At 42.4% G+C, this 11,705-nt stretch overlaps 1 protein-coding gene across 1 annotated transcript; it reads right to left on the reverse strand.

Moving 5' to 3' along the window:
• Positions 1–385: 385 nt before the first annotated feature.
• On the reverse strand, positions 386–9,573 carry LOC309527640 (uncharacterized protein). The gene is made up of 4 exons (XM_082214460.1): positions 9,249–9,573; positions 4,510–4,851; positions 3,482–3,600; positions 386–2,156 (listed from the first exon to the last, which is right to left on the reverse strand). Exons 1-4 carry the CDS (start codon positions 9,313–9,315, stop codon positions 2,046–2,048), a joined length of 639 nt encoding a protein of 212 aa, XP_082070586.1. The 5' UTR covers positions 9,316–9,573; the 3' UTR covers positions 386–2,045.
• Positions 9,574–11,705: the final 2,132 nt, after the last annotated feature.

An 11,705-nucleotide genomic window follows, 5' to 3' on the forward strand; every position in this document is an offset into this window, starting at 1 on the left:
TGCAGAAATTCTAGTGTTCCTAAGATCTGTGAGCTCCAGCACCGGCCCAGGATGTTTTGCCACCTGAGGCCAAATGCCCTGCCTCCTGTGCCACTGCTGCTTCTTCCACCATCACCAGGCAGTCTCCAGCACTGCAAAGGAACAGGCAGGACAGGCCTGGCCCACAGTGATCCTTTCAGCCGCTGATGCAGGAGGAAGGGGAACAAAAAGGAGAAAGTCTCCTTCCCCCCCCCCTCCCCAATTGCTGCTGCATCTATGCTCCCCTTGTTGACACGGGAGGGGAACAAAGGGTTGGCAGGCAATGCAAGCAGGGCAATGCAAGCCCCTTGTAAGTATTATAAAATACTATGCTTTATTTGTTTACCATTTTAAAAAAGATAAATCATTTTCCTTTCCCCATAAACGCATTTATTTAGTTATGAAAAGACTGATGACTTCACCCATTACATCAAAACCTTTTCCTACAAATCTTACATTAACCCAGTGTTTGAATAATGGTCATCATGTATGGGCAGAAACTTTCATTAGCCCATACATTTCCGTACTTGCCCAGCTATGTCGTTCGTGCCTCCCCCAAGTAAACAGTTCTGCAAGCTTTCCAAGAATCACTGTCGCTCATTCATTTAACCGGCATTCCAGTTACCATAGTATTTGCAGGAAGACAGACATGGAGAAAAAAGTGCAGGGTATAATACATCATCTAATCATAAACCAGATTACCAATAGGCTCTCCAGGTCAAAGTATGATAACAACAGAATTCCAAAGCGTGTGTGGAACCTCAGGTGACATCAGTGAGTGGGTTGCAAGGAAGTATAAATAAACAAACTCCTAGGATGACTAGTCCCAAAAGGAGGAGTAGAGAAACCCATGAATATCATGGCAGCTGGAAGACAGTAGGAGGAGAAATCTCATTGGCTGGTAAGAACATTTGTTGTACAAATGCGCACCACATATCTTCTTGTCTTTCTAGGATGTATGGCAACATTAGGAAATGTCAGTGTTGGAATGTAAACCAAAATTGTGCAAGGAGGATATCCTGTGGTGAGAGATGCCTCAAAAAAATACCTTTTGATGGAGATTGATTGAAATGTTTATAGCACATTCTTGATTGAAATATTTATCGCTCATTCTGGCCACAGAGGCCTGAGGAAAGGACCATTGCTTTGTGTGCAGAAGGTTGGAGGTATAATCGCTGGCATCTCCAGGTAGATCTGTTAAAGACCGCTATCTGAAAACCAGGAAAGACACTACCAGACATAGACAATTCTGAACTAGATGGACCAACGGTCTGACTCAGTTAAAGGTAGCTTCCTAAATTCCTATAGACTCATAAACTTATAAGTCTTGCTAAGCTCACTTTTAATCAGGAGTCAAATACACAGTATCAAACCCTGGGAAATTATGTTGTAGGAAACAAAAAATCACAAAGTCAAAAAACACTGTCTAAAAATACAAAACTATTACTTCTTACTATACATTATAATGCTGTCACAATGCTGCAACTCCATCATGACTACAGAACAGCAAGCAAGAAAAAAAAAACACCCAAGCAGTGGGGGGGGGGGAGCCCGCCCATGTGAGCTGTTTAAAGGAGAGTGGGAGGTTTTGCAGACCACACTCTGAAGTGTGTGAATCACTCCTTAAAAAGAGGGTTTGGAAGAGCTGTGAGGACAGGGATTGGGGTGAGCTGTGAGAGAGTAGGCAAGGGGATGGGTGGTGTGTAAAGAGAAGGGGTTGTTTGGGTGTAAACTGAGAAGCAGGGTTGGCCTGGTGTCGGGAAAGGGGGAGTGGCAAAGGGGTTAGTAGGTAAGCAGGGTGGGTGGTATTCTTGCTAAAAAGTTTAAGTTTAAAGTATTATTTAAATGCCTTTTTCCCAGACAGTGACTTGTGCTTCCTTCAATTAAAGTGGTTATAATAACAATAATTGATCTTGATTCTTAGCAGATTCCAGCTTTGTTATTCATTGTGTACAGTAAATATTGCAGCAGTGGATTTTGCTGAGTCTGAGAATGACGGGATTATTCCATCTGGCAAGAGATCACTTCTAATTATTATACACATTATTCATAGTGTTGCGCCTCAGGCTGCACGTCATGTCTTCATAGACCATATTTTGTGTTTCTGCTGCCTTTCCTTTGTTGCAGCATTTCTTGATCTGTTAAAGGGGGAGAAAGCAGGCAGCAATTAATATGCATTGCTCACAGGGATCCATCCCAAAGGGCTGGAGTCAATATTGATAAGGGGAGGGATGGGTAGACATGTGTTGATCTGATACCCATTGTGTTGGGGAAAAAATAGGGTATAGAAAAAGAGAGCTTTGGCCTCTTCTATACCCAAGCAATGATACAGATCACTACTATAGCAGCTTGAAGACATCTCTGCACCAGTCTGGAGAACCCTGGTTCAACTGACAAAGACTTTGAAACAATAGCACTAGGCAACTCACACTGAAAGTATTTTGCTGCAATTGTAAGCAAAATTGGAAGCAAAATTTATCAGAGGATTGTGATACATTAGCACTTGGAAGCAGGGGCAGCAGGTGTTGCTCCCTAGCTCACTGGGAGGCCAAATACCGGTACTTTGCATGCAGAAGGTCCTTAGTCCCATCCCCAGCATCTCCAAATAGGTTTGGAAAGGACCACCATCTGAAACCCCGGAGAGCTGCTGCCAGCTAGTGTAGGCAAAACTGAACTAGATGGACCAATGGTCTGACTCAGTATAAGGCAGAATGTCTTTGTGGGGGAAACTCAGGAATGCAACAATTTAGGATGAACGTTATCTATGTGTTCAGAGATACAGGGCTTCTCCACACTTCCTGTTGTCCTGCTGCCTTCCTCTGGGGAAAACTGTGCTAGGAACAAACAGCAATTCAGATTTTTCACCAGATTGATGTTTGCTCCAACTGAGAGCTGAAGAGTTGGGTTTCCCTGGGAAAGGAGTAGGCTAGGGGAGAACCACTTGGATCCATGTCTAGAAAGCGTGGATCAAGCAGAAAACTACTCGGAAAAGCCCACGCTGTTGTGGTTGGCATCAATTCTGGGGGGAGAAAAGCTATCATGGGAGCACCTATCCTTTAGGTAAAGTCATCACTGGTATTACTCAGCTTTAATTATTGCAGAGGAAAAGCCATTAGTGTGCTTGTCTATTCTTTTAAATTGGGATAATTCTGCATACTCAGTATGTAAACATGCTTTGATGTAGTTTTGAATCTTCAGTCTATTTCTTTTCTCTTCAGCACTGAGATTGCATGAGCCCATTCAGTCCTGAAATAACTATGATACTGAGTCCAAGAGACCTTCTCATTCATACAGATCCATGAAGAAGCACGTTATTATGCCAACAATTTAGCAAATTATGGGGAAGGGGAGAGAGATTCTGATGCTATATACTTGGGAATATTTCCTCAGTGAGGTGCAAATCTTTTAGGAGGAAGACTGATGGAACTCAGCTAACATAAAGGAAAGTGTTAGTCATACTCACATCTATATGAGATAGGATAAAATATCCCAGTCCAACAAGCAAGAGCAGTGACATGAAGATAAGGATATATGGCACCCAGAGAAATGAAGGACACTCCATTAGCTTCATAGCTGAGGTCTCTTTAGAGATAGAAAGAGAGGAACATATTTTGTTACTTTCCACACAAGCCTATGCTGAAGAAGAGCAAATCAGGAACCCAATTGCTATGCTGGGGTTGTGGATGCAAGTTTTGCCATTTACAAGTCTTTCTCCAAACATGCCCTAAGATATAAATGTCTGTCATGAACAGAAGAATTAATGTTTGCTTAATTAACATTGTCTGTACTATCCTTAAAGAGTTAAGGGCATCGTCCAGAAGAGGGAGTCTCCCTGATTTCTGTCTCATTTCTGTCTCCTGGCCCACCTCCTCCCCTGCCTCTGAGTTTGGGCTGCCATCTGCCACAGCCTCTTCCTGCTCACTAAACCCTGTTGCTTCTTCAGCTTCTGACACCTCCTTCTCCCAGCCTGCTCCCACTTCTCCCTCTGACCACTCATTGTCCGTCCCGTCCCCCCACCAATCCCCTGGCTCTGAGCCTTCTTCCACTGAGGGTTCCCTTGGGGATTCCCCAGTTGGTGCCTCCCAGCACTCCTCTGCATCCAGCCCGTCCATGACAACTTACTGCACTGATGGTATGAGTTAGTTGTGCATACAGTGGTACCTTGGGTTACATACGCTTCAGGTTACAGACTCCGCTAACCCTGAAATAGTACCTCGGGTTAAGAACTTTGCTTCAGGATGAGAACAGAAATCGTGCTCCGGCGGCGCGGCAGCAGCAGCAGGAAGCCCCATTAGCTAAAGTGGTGCTTCAGGTTAAGAACAGTTTCAGGTTAAGAACGAACCTCCAGAACGAATTAAGTACTTAACCCGAGGTACCACTGTATATACATGCACAGACACATTTTGCTAGATACTTCTCTTTCTCTTTGTAGCCAACAAATCGAGCTGCCATTCCCTCTAACTGTTGAAGTAATGATTGTTCCTGACCCACCTTTCACTGCCAAGATGATAGTGCTGAAATTCATTATCCTGGGCTCCTGGTTAATTATCAGGGTGCCACCACACAAATACCCATCACTGTCATTCTTCTTCACATGCTTCAGCATTATCGTCGATGCGTTCTTCAGCTCAAAGTACTCCATGCGATAAGCATATTCAGGAGCTTTGGTCATGCGTAGACCCTGCTTTTTCACATATAGCACATCCATGGCTTTCACAAGTGTCCGTCTCAAACGCAGCCCTGACATCGCCAGTTGGTCAAACTTGCAAGTAATATTGACAGACTCCCCTTCCTCAGCAGTGATAACTATTAGTTCTGGTTTGTTTTCTGTGACTTAAAGGGTAAAAAAGGGGGAGGGACAAGCATACAGGACAGGTGAGACTCTGAAGATATTTGCCGTATTGCTGTGAAATGATGGGACTTACCTATACACTTGCACAATTGACTTCAGTGGGTTTTAAGAATGATGGATTGCAACAGGTTTCAAATGCTGAAACCAGCAGGAGCTGAGAGTGGATGCAATCATTTCCAGTTTCTGAAATGGTGAAAGCCCTTTCACTCTTGAGCAGGAATGGACAGCACAGTCAATTTCAGTGACTCCCAGTTTCTTAGCTCCCCAGTCTTTAGTTTAGTTTGCCACATTCCTGCGTCATTTGCATTCTTTCAGTAACCAAGTCCTCATGAAAATAAGTCCACATTTTAGGGTGCATTTCTCCTAATAGACACATTTTTGTATGTTCTTTTCCCCGGCTTGTATATTTCTGCAGTGTACTTTGTTATTTTCCTTAGTGCATGCATTTTAATGCATGTTTTCCTAATAAAGAAATTTCTTCAGAAATATTTTGGTTAGAGAACTGCACTGCAAAATTTGGAAATGCAAATTCCAAAGGATACTGGTGTTTCAGTTTGTGCACTGTTTTGGGAAGCACAAATAAGGTGGTTCATATTAAAATGCAAAGTGAACCCAATTTCTTCCCAGGCTTCCTTGGGAGATAAAGGGGATACATATTCCTTCAGACAGTGCTACTGCTTCTCGGAATTCAGCACTTACACCGCAACTAGTTCCTGGAGAAATCAGATTTTCCTTACTAGCACCAACATGCTTTTGAGTTTTAGATATGAATGTGCTTGTCTGCAGTTGTCCATAGCCCCTGAAATATCACTGTTTGCAGGAGACAGATACAACACAGGGATGTTTAATTTTTAAAAAATAAAAAAATGCTTGTTATTGTTTTAGCATTTTTCTGGGTGCGTATTCTAATGTTGTGGGCAATGAGTTATCTGCTGCATGTGACCTTTAAGAGAAAATAATGGAGAATTTGAGCAAGAGAACCACCACCACCCCTCCAGAAGAAATGCCTACAACTTGAGATTATTATTTTATTTAGTTTCTTCACCCTGGAAGACTGTCTCTACCACGCACGCACGCACGCACGCACGCACACAGCACTGAAGAATGTCCCTTCCAGTTTTATTTGTTTGCCTGCTTAAAGGTATGAGCATGTTTTCTTTGTCCAGTCTCTCTGTAGTAAGACTGATCCCCCACATGGAAATTTAGGAAGCTTTGTTATACTGAATCAGACCACTGAGACATCTAGTGAAATATTGTCTATATAAGTGTGGTCCAATTTTTCATACTAATTGGGACGCAAGAGTACTTAAGCACAGAACCTGCGGCCCACACACTGAATTAAATTTCCATATTGTGAATTAAAGTGTTCACAATATGTTTAATATCATTTAATATACACAATATATTTAAATAAATATATATAATTAAATACACAATTAATATATTTAATTGATTTAATTATTAAACAAATTTAATGTATGCACTTTTGTTAGCAACCCATGACACAAATGATAATTTTTTAAGATTTTAAGATTATTATTCTTGAATCTGGCAGGAAGGCCACAGGTTGAACCACCTTAGTCTACACCAGGGGTAGTCAAACTTTTTGTACCTACCGCCCACTAATGCATCTTTCTTGATGGTAAAATTTCCTTACCGCCCACCAGTGCTTGATGGAAGGAGGATTCAGCTTGTGCTGTAAAAAAACCCTGCTGCCCACCTAGAATCCTGAAACGCCCACTAGTGGGTGGTAGGGACCAGGTTGACAACCCCTGGTCTACACTGACTCACAATGACTTTCCAAGGTTTCTTAGCCCTACCTGGAGATGCCAGGGATTCACATTGGCCAATTTCACGCATAATGCCCAGCCATGGTTTGTTTAACAAAGTTGACAAATAAACCATGAATTATTTCTTTAAAGCTTGTTTTGTTTTACAGCTGCTCTTGCCTTTGTTGTTTGGTGAGTGTCTGGAGTGTAGTGGTCAAACAAACCATGGTTTACAAAGCGTGCTGAGTTCACATATACCATCAAATCAAGGTTCATAAGCCAACAACAAACCATGGTTTCAGACTGCGGCTTGCTAGCAGTAAGCAAACATAGCCAATCCATCGAAAAGGGTTCACACATAATTCTAAGCCATTAGTAAACCATGATTTAGTGGTATGTGGAAACCAGAGAACTGTTGCTGCAGTGTTTTCTAAAGACGCTCACTTTCATTGCAGAAAACCTACATTTCTCAGCATCTACCCCATAACATTATGTTAATAGGAAAATGCAAAGTTCCTGACGACTGTCATCCACCCACCCTGCCTACTGTCACAGAGAGGCCTACCAGAGCCCATTATCACCTTATTCTGGTACAGCCAAAATCATTTAGTTTAGATAACTTTTTTTTGCATAGACACGAGGATCTGCTTTCTGCTGGTTTTATTTGAATAATTGATATATTTTACTGTCTCTCCCCCCACCCATTGAGAACTCAACATTTATGGAGGGGGAAATTAGGCACGATGAGGACTAGTTCTCAGAAAGCTTTGAGGAGAGTTCAGTATCTTAATCTTTTATATATAAATTTAGCTTAAACCACCATGTAGCCACTAATTATATTCATACACTCAGGTTTCAAAATTAATAATAGACTATTAACGTTGCCTGTAGCAGTATTTTTCTTTTCTGCAGACACAAACAGTGTTTTATTCACTGGCTGTGCAGCAGACATGCACGCGCACGCACGCACACACACACACTCCAAACAAAAATCCCTGTCAAATGCCATGTTAATTGACTCTAGCTCAGTCATTTGATATCAAAAGAGCGTCAAACTGCACTTTACCTTCTACACACTTTTCAGAAAGCATTGCAAACTGGCTCCTTCTATTTTGAGAAAAAGCAGCTATATGACCCTGATCTGGAATCTGAACCACATCAAATCCCGCAATAGCTTACAATGAACACCACCTTTGAGTGCAAAATAGCAGCTGGGGTGGGGTGAGGTTTTTTAGTAGGAAATTATTAACATGTAAATTCACTGTAAATGGCATCATGTATGCAGGGAAACATTTGGGCCATGTAGATTATGATTTCCCAAATCCAAAAATCTTCAAAAACTTAAAGATCTCAAAATGGGAATTTCAAATTTGATACACATTTTGGGATTCATGGGACTTTCAACTGGGGTGGGTGGGGGATAATGTTATTTTTCAAGAGTTAAAAGACATGAGCAGTTTCTACTTGTATGATGTTAACAGCTATGATGGCTATGTAGACAAAAGGGAGCCTCTGAAGCAGGGCCAGTCGAATACGTTTTGGCACCCGAGGCAAACTACTAAATGGTGTCCCTTTGCCTACCAGAGAAGAAGGGGTGAAGATCTTCATCAAGAATGAGGGTGGGGAGAGAAGGATCCACATTGGGATCTCCTGCCCCTGTGAATCCTGCTGCCCTAAGCGATCACTTAGAATCATAGAATCATAGAATCATAGAGTTGGAAGAGACCACAAGGGCCATCGAGTCCAACCCCCTGCCAAGCAGGAAACACCATCAGAGCACTCCTGACATATGGTTGTCAAGCCTCTGCTTAAAGACCTCCAAAGTAGGAGACTCCACCACACTCCTTGGCAGCAAATTCCACTGTCGAACAGCTCTTACTGTCAGGAAGTTCTTCCTAATGTTTAGGTGGAATCTTCTTTCTTGTAGTTTGGCTCCATTGCTCCGTGTCCGCTTCTCTGGAGCAGCAGAAAACAACCTTTCTCCCTCCTCTATGTGACATCCTTTTATATATTTAAACATGGCTATCATATCACCCCTTAACCTCCTCTTCTCCAGGCTAAACATGCCCAGCTCCCTTAGCCGTTCCTCATAAGGCATCGTTTCACTGGGCTTCATGGGTCAGCCAGCCCTGCTCTGAGTTCACTTCAAGCCAACTTGTTTATTGAGCATTCACCTTAATAATGTTTCAAAAAGTTTGCAATCCGATTGTATTTTTGAGCATTTGTTCTGTTTGTGGAGAGGTTAGAGAACATTGCATCAAGCGAACATTATGCCACACTTCCTAGTGCATTTATCCATCACCTTCCTCAGCAAAAGGTCTGGAGGTTTGTTTGTTTTTCTTAGCAGGGGAGGCACAAGAGCTCCAAATCAAATTTAATTGCACAGCCTGAATTTGCTGGTATGTGACTGAATCCCATCTGAAAATAGCAACAGTCTAGAAAAGCCCCAAGAAACAGTAGGATGTTATTGGTAGAACCCTAGTTGCAGAAATGGGGAGGGGGAGGACTTTAGGGGGGAAATTAAGGAGGCAACCCCTCCCCTCCCCGCCACAGATACAGATACAATGCAGCAAAGTCAGAAAAAAAATTAGTAATTTTCTTATGCTTACCATCGGAGGCTGATGTTCCATGGGAAAGCAGGAAGAGAACATGCATGGCAAGCACCCAATTGGGCATTTTGCAGAATGACTCTCTTAAAACTCTGCAGCAGAACTGGCTTGTCGCTGAAGTGACTGAACTGATTCTGAACTGAAAACACAGCAACCCTGAGGACTGATGTTAACCACAGCACAAGTCACATGGGACATGTTGAGCTCGTAAGTGTGATGGGTATGTGGGTAAGAAAATAAATAGATAATGAAACATTTTCAAGGCTTGGGGTTCAGAATTGTTTGTGCTTTATATGTCTGGGGAGCTGCAAGTCTCGTGTTTTTCCGAAGGCAAAGCTTTTGTACACAGCTGTTCAAGTAAACCAGCACCCAGCCACAGTAGTGCATATATTAGATGCTATAGGAAGTAGGGAGGCCAGATGCAAAAGAGGACAGGCTCCCATAGTGCACCTGTTAAGTGTTGTGTAGAAAAGAGGGGTTTCAGCAGGTGTAGCTGGCATAAGCTGTACCTGGTACAATTCCCTTTTCTACACAGCAGAGCCCTGTTCTCTTTTGCATCTGAAAGGGATGCAGTGAGTTACAAGTAACATACAGTAATTGGGGCCCCACTAGACACCACCTCAGAGCAGGGTAACATGTGCAGTGCTTGCTCTGCTCTCACCGCCATCTGTTACTGGACCTGTTGTTCTCCTGAATAGCTTATAAGATGCAGTTAGAGCTATTTATAATGGATGTCATGTGAGATGGAGTCTGTGCCTCTCTCATGTGGTCAGGCTGGTGCTCCTAGATGTTGTCTCCTTACACTCTCCCCCAACCCAGGACAAAATGTCCCCTCTCTGTCCCAGCAGCTCCGCTTCCAGGGCACCATGCTGCCAGCCAAAAATGGGAAAAAATAGTAATTCTGTTTGTTAATCTGTGGGGATTTGATCATGCACAATTCCCACAGAATGGAACTCTCACTAAAATAAGCTAACAAGAGAGACATTTCTTCTTTTTTCTTTCAGAAGCAAGGAGCAAGCTTGCCATCACTCTGCTCCAATTACAGTGGTACCTCAGGTTAAGTACTTAATTTGTTCCAGAGGTCTGTTCTTAACCTGAAACTGTTCTTAACCTGAAGCACCACTTTAGCTAATGGGGCCTCCTGCTGCCACTGCGCCGCCAGAGCACGATTTCTGTTCTCATCCTGAAGCAAATTTCTTAACCTGAAGCACTATTTCTGGGTTAGCAGAGTCTGTAACCTGAAGCGTATGTAACCTGAAGCGTATGTAACCCGAGGTACCACTGTAATTTGAAAATTAACCAAAGTTATGAAAATAAACTTTTAAAAGCACACATACCTCCTTTCCCCCAATCCTCAGATATAGCCACTATCCATATCAGGTGGGAGGGGTGAGTTATGTGCGTCTAACAGACTCTTTATTCTACCCCTCCTCCTTCCTCTTCACAAAGGAATGTACAGTAGTCCTTTGCTGTATTAGCTAACATGGGGACTGAAATGAGGGTGCTGTGAAGGCTAAATTCAAAGATGGTGAGTGGAGCTGGCAGGGAGAGGCAGGAGGAGGCAGAAGTTTTTTCCACAGCTTGGATTTTAATCTGAGCCAGTGAAGAACTCATTGGATTATAAAGATTTCCCCTTCTTGTGGAGTTCCCAGAGCTTGTATGGGAGCCCAAGGTAAGTAAACATTGCTACCACCCCAGGTTTTAAATCAGAGATAAAACCAGAGCAATTGACTGGTCCCATAAATGAAAATTAAAATGAGATTGCCATTCTGTTCAATGGGGCTTCACTCCTAAATTTGCAGCCTTAGTGTGGGTGAAACCAAAACTGACCAATAGTTGTATAGTTGGCTGTGCCACTTCTCAGCTACTTTGCTAAGACACTCCTTTCAGGAGCTGGTAGACTAAGCTGGGGGCAGTTCTGGGGGCAGGGGGAGTTTACTAAAATAGTTCAGTAGTATTATTCTTCCACAGTTCAGGTATTTTTATTTGAAGACACACACCCTCAAAAAAAGTAATACTCACAAGGCCTCTTCAAATGAGTACAGTAAATATATTCTTAAAAAATAAAGACAAAACAATAACACTTACAATACACACACACACACACATACAGTGTATATACTCGAGTATAAGCCGACCCAAATATAAGCCGAGGCACCTTTTGGGCCGCTTGTCCCTCCGCCGCCTGCCTCACTCGAGTATAAGCCGAGGGGGGCTTTTCCAACATAAAAAATGTGCTGAAAAAGTTGGCTTATACTTGAGTATATACGGTGTCTATCTATCTATATCTATCTATCTATCTATCTATCTATCTATCTATCTATCTATCTATCATCTATCTATCTATCATCTATCTATCTATCTATCTATCATCTATCATCTATCTATCTATCTATCTATCTATCTATCTATCATCTATCTATCTATCTATCTATCTATCATCTATCATCTATCTAT

This window comes from Podarcis vaucheri, assembly GCF_965113315.1.
Source record: "Podarcis vaucheri genome assembly, chromosome: 2".
In the NCBI taxonomy this organism is placed as follows: Eukaryota; Metazoa; Chordata; class Lepidosauria; order Squamata; family Lacertidae; genus Podarcis; species Podarcis vaucheri.

Excerpts from the sequence above, each read along its gene's own strand:
- LOC309527640 (XM_082214460.1), bottom strand. The coding sequence starts at position 9,315 with ATGCCCAATTGGGTGCTTGCCATGCATGTTCTCTTCCTGCTTTCCCAT. Across the intron at positions 4,852-9,248 it reads TGGAACATCAGCCTCCGATG|TCACAGAAAACAAACCAGAA; the intron begins GTAAGCATAAGA and ends TTACCCTTTAAG. Across the intron at positions 2,157-3,481 it reads TTATCCTATCTCATATAGAT|ATCAAGAAATGCTGCAACAA; the intron begins GTGAGTATGACT and ends CCCCTTTAACAG.